The 17,126-nt window shown below is 39.8% G+C and overlaps 1 protein-coding gene across 2 annotated transcripts in view; it reads right to left on the reverse strand.

Moving 5' to 3' along the window:
- The window catches only part of rhpn2 (rhophilin, Rho GTPase binding protein 2), a 29,791-nt gene extending 17,046 nt beyond the window's left edge, over positions 1 to 12,745 (reverse strand). For both annotated transcript variants that reach the window (XM_077564008.1, XM_077564007.1), the window contains exons 1-3: positions 12,549 to 12,745; positions 6,132 to 6,247; positions 2,477 to 2,605 (exon numbers count right to left, since the gene is read on the reverse strand). In XM_077564008.1, the coding sequence (XP_077420134.1) occupies positions 2,477 to 2,605; positions 6,132 to 6,247; positions 12,549 to 12,614 (311 nt within the window). In that variant the 5' untranslated portion in view covers positions 12,615 to 12,745. The remainder of the gene's footprint in view (positions 1 to 2,476; positions 2,606 to 6,131; positions 6,248 to 12,548) is intronic.
- Positions 12,746 to 17,126: the final 4,381 nt, after the last annotated feature.

The raw sequence follows: 17,126 nt of genomic DNA on the forward strand, positions 1-17,126 counted from the left end.
AGAGATCAGAGAGCAAGAGCAGAGCATCAAGAAGTCTTTTTTTTTTTTTTTCCCCCCCCAAGGGCCTTCAGCTCCACATCACGCGTCTCCACTTGAAACCACTTGAAACCATCTGTCCACACACGGATGAATGCAAGCAACTTGATTGAAATGCACCCAAAGAGCAGGACTGACAGTTAGCGTCAGTTTATTTGCTACATGACATCATCGCATTAACTCATCCTATGAGATTCACAATGACAGATTGTTGTGCGACACTCACCATGGTAACCATATAAAGTATCATTAAATTTTAAAAAAATGGACGTCATCTACTTAATGGTTTCTTCGTTTTTTCCTCTACATTGTGACACGGGCCCACTGATGACTTTATAAACTCGACTTGGCCTCATAACAAGCCCTCATTAGTCTTTTTGTGTGCCAAGCCTCTGTGCTTTCATGACCGGGAGGCTTTATAAGCGCCTTTAATAGACGAGTAGAGGTACATGTGTGTGCGTGCATGTGTGTCAGAAAGAGACCGTCGACCTCACAACACAAGTATCCACAAAACCACATTATTGTCTCCTGTTGGCTTATTAAGTTAATACTTTTACCAGCTGGGTGACAGCTAAATGGCTTTCCTGCCATTGGATATAATGGAAAGAGAAATAACCCACATTGTTTCCGGTGAGTCTACTAAGTCGAGTCAATGAACCGATGCAGCCAAATCAATAGGGTGCAGTGTGTTTGGTGACTCTAACTTGAGTGAGTTTAGCAGTACAACCAACTCACCTGAGTCCAATGTTTCAGGTAAATGGGGACTCAGGACAGTAAGTAGCAAGATTCAAATCAACCTGGGCAGTTCAACTTCTAACTTCCTGTGTATGCTCCCAAGTCGTATGTAATAGAAACTAAGAATCACTTCCTTAATAAACATCATTAGAGCCTTGTATTGAAAGCTCATTGGTGCTGCCAACCACCTTAAAGACAGTTGCAACCCACTGAACAGGTAGACGTTCAAGAACAAACCGGAACCACAATAACGAGTTTCATCGCAGCACCTTCGGCACCCAAAAAACCAACTGGTCTGGTTTCAAAACAACAAATAACAGCAGAGCTTCACATTTGTGAAGCGTGTGTGTGTCTGTCAGTAACTGTCATTCATCACACAGTGCCACAGACAACATATCAGAGCGCGTTTGTCATCGGAATTTTGTCACGGAGAGTTCCATTTTAACGTGTGTTCATGGTGACAACATGGTTTCAAAATAAAGGTATCAATTGTTGAAAGCAATGACTGCTTTGCATCGCGATAGCTAGCAGCTTCTATGCAAATGCATTTGACTGCCCTTGTTCCATTATTGTGTGTCTATGCGATCGCACACAGGTCTCACTCAAGTCTGTCAACCGTTTCCGGCAAATCCACAAAATGATAAAGTAGCGTTTCCGGTAAATTTGCCAACTCCAGTCAAATCAAATTTAATCATCAAAGCCTGCTGTGTTTCCAGTGAATGCCTGTTTCTGTCTCCCGTTTATCGTTTAAAATTAGAAATAAAAAAATTTAAAAAACAAAAATGGAGCCTTTATTCGATCCTCTGTTATGTTTTACACAAGTCAGAAACTAAATCTGACCCTAATTTGTTTCCCTCGAGCTAACGCTGCCTTGACAACACATTATTCTTCTACTGCAAAATTTTCTTCTTCTACTCTGCTAATGCAGCAGCGGCCAAAGCGGTGATAATAGAAGAAGAGTGTCTTCCGAGTGAAGGCAAAGCTTGAGGGAAACAAATTAAGATGTATTTTGTTTCCCGACTTGTGTAAAATAAACACAAAATGGAAGGTCAAACGAAAGCTTGTTTCCCATTTTTCAATTTCCAATTTTAAACGAGAAACGGGAGACGGCTCGTTTACGTTAAATGGAGACACCAACACTGCCTCTTTGTGGACGGAGGAGGAACGGGGCTGGAACATCTGAGGACTTTAGTGTGTGTGTGTTTTTCTTAAAAATAAATGCACATGCACGACGATGCACAAACGCACATTTGACAACTCGCAAGCAGAATTTTGATATTTACAAATAAGCAAGGAAAAATGCAGATACAAATAAAAAAATAACGGTTATTTTTGTGGACCTGAAAAACACGTTGAAATTGCAAATTTATTTGTGTGAATAATTTTGAGACAAACCACTTATAAAGTAGAACTTCACATTCTGTGTGGATGTAAGAGGCCAGACATGCAAAGTGACACATATGCGATACAGTTGCGCTGACTGACTGACGACCCCGTGCATCAGGCTATAGGCTGCGGCACACAGGCGTGTTTAAATGACCACAGGGGGCAGCACTAGCCTGCCATTACAGACCAATAATGACCGGTCCGAACCACAAGCAGCAGCAGATGTTTTTCCCTAATGCGTCTTTGAAAAACAGCCAGCTTAACCACCGCCAGCGCACACATAGTGATGGAAAAGATGGCCGCCACCACCCGTACTCACTGGCTGCTCTGGTAGACCTCCACGGAGCTGTTGAGTCCTTCCAGCTGGCCCATGAGGAGCTGCAGGTTGGAGTTGACGTAGCTCAGCTCCAGCAAGACCATCTCCTTCACCTTGCTGTTGGAGCTAGCCCTGCGCAAACACAAAAACACCAACGTCAGCCTTGTTATTATATACTGTAATGGCGCCAGACCACACGCCTGCGTCATGCTATGTTGTATATTTATGGTTTAAGCTATTAGTATAGGCAATTAGAAATATTTCTGGGGGGGGGGGGGGGCGACTATTACTCGCGAATCAAAAGGTCTCCAAATTAGCGTGCGTCTGGACTGCCTAGATAAGGTTGCGGACACGTTAGCTTCTGGATGCTTTGTGTGCATCAGGCTGATAGGATGCACCGCGTCGTCGTTATCTGCCGTTCTTTGTAAAGGAGGATGGCATGTTGCTTGGCCGTTGTCAATCAAAGCCTGTAGTCGTGTCGTCACCTCGCTCGCCCCTCTAATTAGAGAGATCGCTGTGTTTAAGAATGAAGCCTGAAACTGAGTTGCACATTGAGGTTTCCACGCAGTGTTGCGGCTACTATGGCAACCGATTGAATATAAACACCTTCGAGCGAGGTGCACTGTATGACTCAGTGATGCTGTTCCACTCCAGTCCTGAGAAAATAAATTCATCAATCCGAACATATGATTTGATTTTTTCCTGCCAACTAACCAACCAATTAGTGATAGACCGATATGGGTTTTTCAAGGCTGATACTGACTATTAGTAGTCAAGGAGACCGACATTTCAAGACGATATTAATTTGCCGTAAAGGAGAAAATATTAGCGTAAAAATAAAAATATAATTATAATTTTTTAATTTTTAATTTTAATTTTAAACATATGAAGAATTTGACAGCTTTGTTTAAATTTTATTTTTTTAAACTACAGGGAGCTTGTCCGCATGTGTTAAGCTAAATTAAAAACTAAGCAAGTAAATAGTTCCCTAAAGTTTTCTACTGTAAACAAAGTTTTCTAAAATTTCAACATAATTCTCTAATTGTATTATTATTTTGTGTAATTTTTCTAAATAAAAAGTGTCTTGAGTTCCCAGTGTCAGCATAATTTTTATAAAATGGAAATTTAAATAAATCTATAAATGAAAAGTTCCCTGCATCTCACTGAGCAACAAATACATGCAAATGTAGCTAATTTGAGGTTTTCGTCAGTGTTTGTAAAAAGGTTTCAGAAGATCTTCGCAGACAATGAAAAATTGTCTGAATATGTTCGAAATGTCTTTGCGACAAGAAAAAACTGTCTGTGAACATCTTATAAATCATGATTAAAAACCCTCAATTCGCTACGTTCGCAAGCTTTCACTGCTCAGTGAGATACCACCAGCTTTATTGGCCTTCAGATTTGTAAAAAGGCCAATACCGATAATTGTCAATAGCGGCACCGAAAATCCGCCCGGCCGATAAACGGTCTATCCCTACAACCAATGACCTAACAACATAAACTAATATTGGTGTGAAAGTAACCCTAATTAAAAACCTTGACCATGTATTGAACCCCTACTTACTGTTGAAGCCAAGCTTTCATTTGAAAGCCTAATGTAATATACTAAAACCCGGTGGTTCTAAACCTGGGTTTGATGGAACCCCAGGGGTTCAGTGAGTCAGTCTCAGGGGTTTTGTGGAGGTCAAGACACACACCCGACTCAAAGGATTCGTTCCGCCCCGCTTGGCCATCATTGGCTGTAGGTGTTCACGCTACAACACTTGTGTGATTCCTTTGTAATCCCAAATCTTGTCTTGAAAACGGTACAATTTGCAAGCCAGGCCAGTAGTAAACTTGTTTCAACTTGACTGCGACCTTAAAAGTCACACCGCCTTTGGTAGCCCAATAGATGCCCACAAAGGACAAATAAAGCCATGCGGAGTAATTTAGAAAATGTCACAACTAAATATAAAAGGTAACACAATATGTTCGGTATTTGTTGGCCAGCACAAACCATGATACTGACTGGAGAGACATTACACAAGACGGCGTGTCTTTTTTCCTTAAACAAGATAACAAGAAGGACAAACTGGTCGGACCAGACGGATTTCACCAGCTGCTGATAGACACACGCGCACACACACACAGACATCAACAGTATGTTTTACTCTTTACAAAAGAATTCAGCTCACAGCGCACGCACAACTACGTGAAAGCAAAAAATAAAGATTTTTTTCGTCAACACTGCCGACTATGTGAAGCACTGCAGGAATGCCAGACGCCAGACAGGACGACACACACAAACACCGATGCACGCACACACTACTTTTATTAAAAAGTCCTCCTACTTTGATGTTTTGTACTATGCTTTCATTTGATTTTATTTGCTAGGTCATCCCAGTCTTTCGCATTGAGGGCAGCAAAGAGGAAGAGGAGGAAAAGGCGTGGGCTTGTCCATTGTGCTGAAGCTTCAAGCGTGAAGCAGGATGAAGAAGAAGCTGTCCTGTGGACTCGTCATGAGAGTGGCGTGACTTTAAAGTTTGGTCGAACTGCTTAGGTGTGAACATGCAGGACATTTTTCATGCTCAGATGCTATTTTAAGCAATGAGAGATAAATATAGCGATAATATAGACAGGGATGTGATTTGACCAAAGTGAAATTATCTGAAAATTTAGCCGGGGGTCTGGGGGCCGCTGGCACCCAGCTAGGTCCAGGGCAGTGCCCTGGTGGGGGGACAAGGGGCCTCGGAGCTCATGGGTTTTCCGTGTTTTTAAGTACTTTCAATGCACTCACATGACAAAGAAATAGACAAAACAACAGCATAAATTTTCAATGTATATTGAACTATCCCATATAAAATGGCAGTTTTAGTCAACTCAAAATCAGTCACATTCAAAAACATTGGACTGCCTTTGCTTTTAAAAACTATCACTGAGAATATCATCATATCTAACTAATGTGATTACTAAGTTAACACATAAATAATGTTGAAGAGTTCAAATTTCATGAACAAATAATTGTATCATGACCAAATGAAAAGTAACTCATATTAGAGCATACCACAAATGTCTTTGTTATAGCAGAAGATGTTATCTGTCAGAGTCATGTGCATACACAATGAACTACTAAAAAAAAAAAAAAAAAAAAAAAAATAAAAAAAAAATAAAAAAAAAATCGGAAATTTTTTTTTTTTTGGGGGAGATAAATAAAGCGGAATTCCGCGAATTAGCGGAAAAATCACATCCCTGTATAGAGATATTGTACAACATTGAAGGGGACCCAAGGAAAATTAACATGTCATCTATATAATATTGATAATAATATAAACCTGTGTTGAAATGCTATTCTTGGTTTTGTAGCCCTATTTTAAACCCCAATTTTTATTTGAAATTCTATCACAGGTTTAAAACCCTAAAATGGGCTTGACACCCTAATTTAAAGATCAACGCCATTTTCCTGTCCATATACACTGGCTTCTTTGTTTTCTAGGCATGCTCCTGTTCAGGATTGTTGCTACCTGGAATCTTGCACTGGCTCACCTTTGTCCTTTTCGAATGACTGATGAATTTTGAAGGCCGGCAGAATCCGACACAAGCATGAGTGACGGCGTGCCAATGTGCTGATGTAGAGCGGTGCGAATGCGTGCAAAGTAGCGGTTGTGATTCGTCTGCTTACTTGAGAAGGTTCTCGGCTCCTGCTCGCATCCTCATCTCCTTGATGATCTGCTGGTTCAGATTGGCTCGCTTGTTCTGCAGTTTGCTTCGTCCGGTTTGGGCGAACGGGTTGCAACCCTGGTGGACAATAATAAAAAAAATCAAGTCGTTCAGTTGACTTGTGGTCTTTTAATCCAATAGGGCCACCATACCGTCAATTTAAGACCATGCGAAAATGAGCCAAAACAAACCCAAATGAAAACACTGGATTGATTGTTTTGAAAACCTAATCCTAGTCTGAAACCCTAATTTAAATCTTAATGCTGTCTTGAATCCCAAATGTATAACCCAAATCTTGTCTTGAAATCCTACATAGAACTCCTAATCCCAGTTTGAAAACCTAAATTAAAGCATGACCTCTCTTGTATCCCTGAAATTCTACCTAGACTTTATACCCCTCTTTTGAAACGACAATCGTGGCCTGGAACTCTAAATTATCACATGATCTCTCTTAAAACCCTAAACCAGACTTTAAACCTTAACCCTGTCTTGAAAATCAAACCCTGTCTTGAAACCTTAATTTATCCCGTTTGCTAAAAATCCTAACCTGGGTTTGAAACATTCACTTGAAACCCTCACCCTAGTTTAAAACTGCCTTCAAACCCCAATTTAAAAACACCAGTTTTTGATCGAAACCTAATGCAGGCTTGAAACCAAAACACTTTCTTGCAACCCAACATTAAAACCCTAACCTTTACCCTAATTTATAACACTAGCTTCAAACACCAATTTAAAACCACAAACGTTGCTTGAAATCCTAACCCAGATTTGAAACACTAACCCTTAGCTTCAAACCCTAAAATTGTTTAAAAACCTAAATTCAAACCTGAAATAAAGGACTAACACTGTCTTGAAGACAAAACCCAAACTGATGCCTCAATTTGAAGTCTTAATCTTGGCCTGAACTCATACTCTCAGATCTCCTGAAAACCTCACCTTAGTTTGAAACCACAATCCTTGCTGTGAAACGATTGACTGCTAAAATGCGTCTATAGAACTGCACAAATAACATTTCTGATATTTTACTCGTCTTTTTGGCTTCATGAGAAAACACGCGTGCACATTCATACGCACACAAGAAAAATACAGCTGGTGCATAAAAAGACTAGCGTTAAGTGTCATGTTGTATTTTAAGGGTTTCCCCTGAACCACCTGCGACATCCTTCCTGTGTTTCAAGGCTGGAAACCAGATGGTTGCCACCCATAACACACACACACACACACACACACACATACACACACACAATCAAAAACACCCTCAGCGCCATTAACCATTAACGGCAAAGTAACTCTCGGTCGAGAGACGTCACGGCCTTATCGAGACTCGGTGTGCATGTGAGAGCAAGGAGTGGTTGGTAAACATCATTCTGTTCCATTTCTCCATGTTCTGGAGCTATGTTATCAGATCATAGGGAGAACATTCCAATATGATGATCCCGGCAGGAAGCAACTAATAATGTACAATTGGGAAAAAAATAATAATAATCCAATCGGTGTGTGTTTATGCTTTTTCTTTGGCTTTTTCCACTTCGAACTGACAATGGAACACTGAGACTAAGAATAAGCGGTAGGACTAGATTAGTTTTTCCATTCTGAGCACGCAACAGTGCTCAAAAATAACAATTTATGTTCTTCTTTTAAATCTTTTTTTTTTATTTTAAACTTTCTATTGTGATCTTTTCTGTTACTTAAAAACTGATCAACTGAGGACAAGAGCGCTGGAGAATAAATCACAGCATCTCATACATGCTTGGAAATATCATGCCAAATATGTGCTCCAGTGGCTGTGAACGACAGATCGAGGACATCCCGAGAAACAACATTATTGCTGGGATATGCCAGCAATAATGTTGTTGTTGCTGTCCAAGTAGAAATAAAATCATCCATTTAAATCCAATCTCTGCAAAGTATTTTTTAAGAAGTTTCCCAAAAATCGGAATAATTTTAAAGTATATATTATTTGCTTTCAACATGAGAGTTCTACTGGTTCTCACCAATGTGGTGCTTGCAGGCCTGCTCCAAAAATAGCTCACCAATGATGGGACGATTGTTATTGTCTAGGAATGTTGTCCAGTACACAAGATCATTTAAAAATGTAAACAAGCAGAGATTTTTTTTTTAAGTGTTACTTATTGATATTTATGTATTTTCTAATTATTGTGAAAAATCGTCAACATGATCAGTGTCATCACATATCATGAACTCTTAAATCATGATTCAAGGTTGTTGTTTCAAAAGTGTGCATCAGACTAGTAGCCTTTTGCACTAATCAGTAGCCAAGAAGTAGTTCTCAGTTTCACAAAAGGTTGGTACTGTAACTCCTGTGCTTGAATAAATTTAGACTGTATAATTTCCAAACTACTCAACCCAGTTGGCACTGGTGATGATTAAAAAAAAAAGGAAACGAGTCATAGGTGTCACTCCTCACCTAGATTTCCTTCCATCAGCAGCTAACAATTCTTATGAGTGGTCTTAACTGGAGCTGGTGGGAGTGTGTGTGTGTGTGTGGGGGGGGGGTACTGGCGGGTGGGAGGACACCCATTGGCCCAACACAAGGAGCATGACCCATCACTGCTGGCACACTCACAAAGTGCAGCCTTTCTCCCAAACAATTAGGGCGCAACACAACGAGTCCAGTCTGTTGTCATGAGCGGTGACTCATTCAGAGGCTTCATACTGGATTCATTATGAAATGATCCACCATAATGCTAACGCTAATTGAACATAACTACGTGAATTCCAGCAGTGGATATAAAAAGTCTGCACACCCCTTTTCAAATGTCAGGTTCTACCAATATACTGTTAGTCATTTCAAAAATGTTATAATGTGGCTGCACAAGTGTGCACACCCTCTTTAACTTGGCCGTGTTGAAAATTAGCCAACTTGTTAATTGGGAGTCAGTCAGCACACACCTGCCACCATAAAGTGCCTTTAATTGACCGGATCAAAAGGTTGACTTTTATTTGGCTCAAAGCTACAATATGGTCAGGAGGAGTAATTGGTTTAATATGTCCTCATATGTAGGTATGGTATGTGAATAAAGTATATATTTTTTTAAATAAACATGATGAAGTAGAAGTACAAATTAGTTTGTGGAGCTCTTGTACTCCAGCAACTACAGTTTGAGAACCACAACACGACGGACTTTATTTTGTTTCATAAATATGCACGTTCTGCAAATGTTTTGTCACCTTATTGAACTGTTTGCTCATTTCCCACAAGAATAGAGTTGAAGATGCCTGTGTCGCACTGCATCTGTCCCGGCAGCGCACACACGTGTTGTCAATTTGAGGTTCTGGCTGCCGGGCGGCGGTGGGCCAGCTGCTGTGACGTCAGCAGGAGGCTGAAAGCTGACAATTTGGCTTTCTCTTCGTGCCATCTTTCCGAGAGGAACCGCAGTAGCTCCCTGCAGGCAAAAGGCCCAAAGCCAGCGCAAAGCTTGTAAATCATTCAGAACGAGCGCGAGCAAAGGCCGAACGGGTTGGGTTTGACCAGAAATCTTTTCCGAAGCTTTATTTCAACAAAGTGACAACACGACTGCGGAGGTTTTCAGCAAACACTCAGCACATTTTCTACAACCCAAGCTGAAATTGTGTTTAAATGAACTAATAAAGAAAGAAATGCATTAATATTAGTAGTGGTAGTATCTACGTTTTACAGTACATTTTTAATTATTTTTCAAATATAATTAATTACATTTTACATACCGTACTGTATTCTTATTTTTATATAAATGTAATTATCTTTTCAACATTTATTTATAATTATAAATTATAGGTATATTAGTTTTATTTGAGTAAATTATTTGTTTTCATTAATATTTTATGATATTCATATGTATTTACATACATTTTATGTATGCGTAGTTTACAGTATTTATAATTTTTTTATATCAATGGGATCTATTCACACAAATTGTGTATCTTAACATCCATCCATCCATTTTCTTAACCGCTTGTCCTCACAAGGGTCGCGGGGGAGGGGGCTGGAGCCTATCCCAGCTGGCTTCGGGCAGTAGGCGGGGTACACCCTGAACTGGTTGCTAGCCAATTGCAAGGTGTATCTTAACATGTTAAACAAATTTATTTACTCATCAAAATATATTGATTTTGAAATGTATTATTACGCCTAGTCATCTTTATGATATTTCATCAAATGCAAAATAGAAATTCAGATCCAAGAAAAACAGCATCATAGGGTGAAGCCTTGTCTCCTAGCATTCACACTGCGTGAGTGTGTATTTGGGGTGGGGGTTCCAGTAAAGGAGGAGGAGGTGGTGGCGGTGGTGGTGCCAGGCTGCGCTCTCTCGCAGACACAGGAAGTGCCGTGAGAGCCTCAATCCAGACGGCGTGCCGAAGGGGATTGACAGACACAAAAGGGGAATGTTGGGATGGAGCAAGCCTGTCACAACAATCGCATGGCAACACTGGAAAAACGAATCCACAACCTACAGGAAGGTCTGTGAGAGCCGGCGTGCTCTCCGAGATCCAGAAACTAAGAAAACGGCCAACAGTAACCCTCAGTAAAAGCGCTTCTGATATTGTATCGGCGATATCGGCTCTTGCAATTACTTGGTATATCAAATCTTGCAGGAATCGCACACACTAGACTCTGCTGGCATTCAACCTATCCTAAATTACATAAAAAAATTAATGAATAAACAAAAATAGCAGCATCTGTATCATATCTGCGATACTGACTGGTTTACTTGGTACTGACTTGGCAAAATTTGCAGCATCGCAACGACCCATAACACAATGTCACGTTTGTTTAGCTCATCCGGTGTTGTCCACTACAGCACCTTGCTTTTTGTGTCATCAAAATGTTCAACGGTCACGGCCCTCTAAAACGTTAACAATGGCCCCAAGCAGCCATGATAAACGTAGACCTTCATTTGGAAATCCAAAATGGGCTTTGTATTGGATGTCATTATATTGTGAATGTGCAGGAAGGCGTGCTTGATGTAGTGTCTAGAGAGTGTGTGGAGTATGTGTGTGTGTGAGTCATGAGTTACTTGCGTAATCGTGTGACAATAAGGGTGGACACCACGGAGGTGATTGAGTCCGCCAAGCAAAGCCAAAAATAGTGTTTTACATTGGGAGGCACTTCAAAAGAAAACAATCCAACGCAGATGATCAGCTTTCAGATGGAGAAATAACCAAATGGACTTCAACACGGTGTTTTTTTATTCACAGGTGCTTGTGAAAAATGTACAAAACTTTTTTTTTTTTTAAAGCGTGATAAAAGAAGTTCTGCTAAATATTAAAGAAAAATGTTTTTTTTTTGGGGGGGGGGGGTTGTATGGCAGAGTAGTTCAGAAAATACGTTTCACAAATCCAGTTCCTCAGCGAGCTGTTGCAGTTATTAGAGCTTTTATTGAATCCCGTCTGGGAAATACTAAATTTGTGAAAAAATATACATCAGGTGCTCAAAACTGGCGTTGTATGCATACAAACTATGATGTAATGGTAGAACACACATTATAAAGGTTGGACTTATTGCTGAGTTTCATTACTTTTCCAAAGTTCATCATGGCATATTTTCCTAATACTGTAAATATATATTATGAGAATGTTTGTTTATTGTTAATGAAGTTTTGGTAACAGTTTCTTCAATGTTTTATTTTCTTCTAGAATTACACAGCGGGCCAAAACAAAGACTCTGGCAGACCCCCACTGGGCCCGCACACCATAGGTTGGCCATATTCCTACTTAACAGTGTATATTATATGGCGCAAATATGTTTTTTTAAATCATCTCCACCTAGCTTTAACTGGAATTCCTATCCACTTCCCGTTTCCTGCCAATCACATCATGCATCTTATCATCCAGTGCAGCCCACTCCCTCCACACACACATTCTATTCTTGAACCCGTGAGACACACACATGCGCGCGCGCGCACACACACACACACGCACACACACACACACACACACACTTGACGCTGACACTGCAATGGATTCTTTTGAATTCCATGATGCTGATCATCAACAAACAACTTTTAGATGTTATTTTCTCTGTAACTTGTTTCTTACCGTCTTTACGAACTAATCCACTTAGAAACAAACTATTGCTGAATTGTAGTTAGTCATTGTCAATTGTCAGCTCAAAAAATCTTGTTTTAACCATTTGTCTTTGCTTGAACGAGATGCGTTCAAAGCCTAAGTGGACGCTGACGGTCAGTGAACGCACCGCGTCTCAAGTCCTGCAGCGAACGTCTCAATAAAACATTTTCTTTTTTAAAACACACAACATCATTTGTTGCAAGTAAAATAGCTATTTAAAACGACGAAAGCATCGTGAGGTAGGAACAAACAACACGTTAGGGGTTTTCGTTTTTAAAAAAAAAAAAAACGAAGAGGGGGAGAAAAAACTCACCTTTCTGAAGTACTGACCGTCACCTCGACCTTCCTTGAGGCCGTTTGGTAAAAGCGCGTCCGTCATGTTGAAGAAAAATCCAATCAGTTTGATATGAATTTGAATTAAGAGCAGTCTGCTGCTGCTTTGTCAACAGGTGAGTCTCCGCTCACCTCTAAACAAGTGCTGTGAGAAACTCGCCTCTCAAAACCACACACTCGCACAGTCCTTTCTGGTGTAAGCCCCGCCCACTGGTGACGTTAGAGCCAGTATGACGTCGGCAGCACCCTTTCTACCCAATCCGCTTCATTTTTCGTCTTCTGGCAGGCAACTGTTGACACAAAATGGCCACGGGCCGTTCCGTGATACGCATGCGCAAACGCAACATCAGCGCCGCACAAAGTAGGTCAAATCAAATTACGGCCAAATACACCTGAGCAGAAACCGTTGTAAAAAATAAAATAAAAAAATAAAAATAAATACTGTACTGTGCTTTAGTTCCTTTTTGATAAGGGTGTCCTATTATTGTTACTCATTACATTAAATTAGCATGTGTGCATGGTTTAGTGTTGGTCTACAACCTGAAACTCCTGAGCCGCGTGTGGCTCTTTCATCTTTCTGCTGGGGTTTTCTGTGACTTTGAGTATTTTATTAAAAGTACAAATTTTTTATGCAATTCTAAATTTGAAGACTATTGTGCTCTTGTAACATCCATCCATCAATTCCATCCATTTTATTAACTGCTTGTTTCTCACAAGGGTTGCGGGGGTGCTGGTGCCTATCCCAGCTGGCTTCGGGCATTAGGGGGGGGACACCCTGAACTCGTTGCCAGCCAATCCTCTTGTAACATTAAAATAAAACTTCTTTTTTTAAAATCGCTTAAGGTATGCATCCTAAGAGCTGATGTTCAACACTATTTGACTACCGGTAAGCAAACCTAAGTCTGTGAAAAATTTGTGAAGAAAACAGAAAGTTTAATTATGCTTTATGCTACATGATCTATAGAAAAACAAGCATCGCTCACGTCTTACAGAAGACAGTTTACAAGCGTGTGTGGAAATGAAGGTGACGTCACGTGACTGACGTCTACAGTCTGGATGAACTGATGCTGTTTGCTGAGGTTCAGAAGCAAAAATCAAATTAACCAGTCAAAAGAAATATTCTACTATGCAATTATTTAGAATAGTCATATGAAGTTATGCAGAAATTAAATTGTGTGTTCTTTGTAGCAGTTCATTGATTTCACAAGTGCTACACGTAAAGGATAAAGAAAATGGGGCGATATATGCGTGATTATGCGACCTCTCTCTCTTTCGCTCTCTCTCTCTCGCTCTCTCATTCTCTCTCTCTCTCTCTCTCAATAGGATAGAGAGTGCAGGAAAGCATTCATTTCCAAGGTCATTTAACATCTGCCTGCTCTTTTCCCACACTAGTCAGTCAGGGAAGCCCCAACAACTCAGCCGGTGTGTGTGTGTGCGTGTGCGTGTGATTCGGCAACGTGTTCAACCTGCCGGGTCAGTATTGATGTGGAGGCTATACTATAATTAACATTTCCATCACATGGCTTAAAAATGACTTGTGAGTCAATGGGCTGTGTCACAAACAATCCTTACCTTAATTACTGTATGTGCATTTGGGCACTTTTTGGAGAGAGGCTCTGTCACGTTTGACAGGCTATTTGTTCTTTCACACAGCACTCATCTTGTTTTGTGCAGTGGGAACACAAAAGGACACTTCTTCCAACTTCAAGAAAGAAAAACGTGCACTGAACCTGGTTGACCACTAGAGGGAAGTGGACATTCACGGTTTGCCAACAACGTCTGCTTCCACTTTCTCATCTGCAAAAAAAGTGATGATGCAATTTTGAGCAAGCGTGAACTCATAGAATACTCCAAGCTGTCATGAAATACTTTCCCCTTCTTTCTTTTTTTAAAATTTTTTTTATACATCGCTTTTGTTTTCGTGTAAAAATCATTGTTTACATGTACACATTCTAACATAAATGAATAAAGAAGTTAATTGTGCATATAGTCTGATGACTTAATATTGTAACATACTTTCATTAATCATAAATGTGATTATTATCCCATCAAGAATATTTGCTTCAATTTGCTTTTAACTGACAATATATCATTTGTGACATCTAAATTATACTAATATTTTAACTTAAACCTATGGTTTTTAATTTGCATGATTTGCATGACTTGACGTCCTTGACTTTTGCCACACCTATTCAATGCAAAATAACTAGGTCACAACCACACCTGAGGCCAAACATATTTTTTGTCATTAAATATCATGCGAAGACATAATAATGACCTATATACAATTTAATTTTTGGCTTTGTTACATGTACTTTAGTTGTATATACTCTAGCCTTGACTTTTTGCCATAACCTCGGTGCATTGACATATAAAAAGCTTGTGTCCACTAAATTGTATAGCGGCTATCAAATGTTAATCTACTTTGGCATGTATACACCGTAAAACAGTCGCCTACATTTTAATAAAAAGAAGATAACATAAATTAATCCGTAAACTAGATGGAATCAGTCAAAAAAAAACACACACACACACCTGACTAAACAAATAATTGTTGTAATAGCAAGTTGCAACTCTGTTATTCTGAGAACTGTGAATGTTTTTATTTTTTTAAATATCATTCAAATTTGTTCCACTAACTGATTTCTTTGAGTTTTACATTTACAAATACTGTTTGTAAGAGATTGAAGACTAAAGGTGCTCTAATTCTTAAAATTTTGTTTTCATTTTATGCCTACTTGATGAATGTCAGTTATTTTTAGGCAAATTAAATATATTGTTGTTGTTTTTTTTATTCCAGGGACTGCTCTAGGATTGTATTCTTCTCCCAGGCCTAAAGGCGGGCAAATAAAATGCTGAAGGGATGCACAGATGAGTTGAAATTACTCATCCGGTTTTGCGATGAATAATTGATGTGCTTTTGATGTATTTGATATTTGTTCTATATTAGTGTAGACTAGAGCTTGTGGTGTTGTGAGCTCCATAAACTGAGGCCGCTTTTGCCTTTTCCGCTCATTTGTCTTGGCACAATAGCCGCACAGAGACGGCTGTGAGTGCATCGCCTCTCCAAGCACAAGTGGGGGGCACGGGGCAGGCGAACAACCGGCGTTAGACCCTCCGACAGGAAGCACGGCGGCGGAGGTGGCGTTGCCATGCCGCCCCCGCTCACGGGCCGCAAGAACTCCAGCTCCCCGTGTGGTAGCAAACCACAACAAATCCATGGAGGCGGCACAGTGAGAATGCATCAAGAGGCGGATGAAAGGATGACGGAGAGTCGGGAATGATGGCCTCCTTTCTCCCGCCTACTCTGAAGAGCTTATACAGAATGTGTGAACAACATGGATGCTAAAACATGCAGGGTAAAAGTCAAATAAAGTAAAACTACTCACCTTTTGAAGATACTGTACTGGATAACATTTTTTATACTATATATGCTTGTATGAAATTGAAACTAAGGATAAACATGACAACAGCTGCTCAAAATTGCACTGCTGTCGATGCACAGAGCGCTTCTTTTTAATAAAGTTCAACATCAATGACGTGTCTTCTTTTTAATGAAGTGAAATAACAAGTTTGTCTTCATTTTGAGAAAGTGCAGCATCGATAGCAGCTCTTCTTTTGATGAAAATGCAACATCAAATGTTTGTCTTCTTTTTGGGAAAGTGCCAGATCAATAGCGCTTCTTAAAAGTGTTCCATCAATAACTGTTCTTTATTTTAGAAAATGCAATATATATATATAGTTTCTCTTTTATGACATTGTATCGTCAAAACCTTGTCTTGTCCTTTTTTTTTTTTTTAGGAAAGCAAGAATCAACAGTGTCTTATTTTAAGAGTAAAGTGTAATAGTTTCTCATCTTTTCTTGAAAGTGTAATATCAAACGTTTGTCTTCTTTTTAGGAAAGTGCAACACCAATAGCATGCTTACTTCATAGCTAAAATGCAACATCAATAAATAGGATGTCTGTATGTTAGAAACAACATCAGTAAGTTTTCTCTTTGGAAGGTGGGAAATCAATATCAAATCAAAATTGCATGTTCTAGAAAGACAAGAGAAAAACAGCTAGAAACGCAACAGTGGCACGCATGCATGCACACACACAAACACACATAGTTACTTTGTAAATAAGCCCTGCAAAATATTGACAAGTAGACTATTTAACAAATCCAATATCTGGTGAGTGTGTATATGTGTAGGATTAGGCAGGAGAATTCTACGCAGTCGAGATTAAGCGTACCTAAAATAGCCAGTCACGCCTTTGCTGCACAACGTGAAAGGGAAAAACATTCAGAAGCCGCAAAACACCCTGCAAGTTAATTGTGCGCTTGTTAGCATTCGCCAGATGCAACTTAGCCATTTAACTCCTTGAACTGGAGTGTGTGTGCGTTTGTGTTACACAAACACAGCTTTTGGAAATGTTCCTCTATAGAAGTCCTTATTGTGTCACTTTAGCTGAATCAACAGGAAATGGTCGCTGTGTGCCCAAAATGATGACACAGCACAAACTGAAAGACCTGTTCCTCCACTCGTCCCGTCGTGTGACCTCCTTTGGCAAACT

The sequence above is a fragment of the Vanacampus margaritifer genome, chromosome 4, assembly GCF_051991255.1.
Source record: "Vanacampus margaritifer isolate UIUO_Vmar chromosome 4, RoL_Vmar_1.0, whole genome shotgun sequence".
In the NCBI taxonomy this organism is placed as follows: domain Eukaryota; kingdom Metazoa; phylum Chordata; class Actinopteri; order Syngnathiformes; family Syngnathidae; genus Vanacampus; species Vanacampus margaritifer.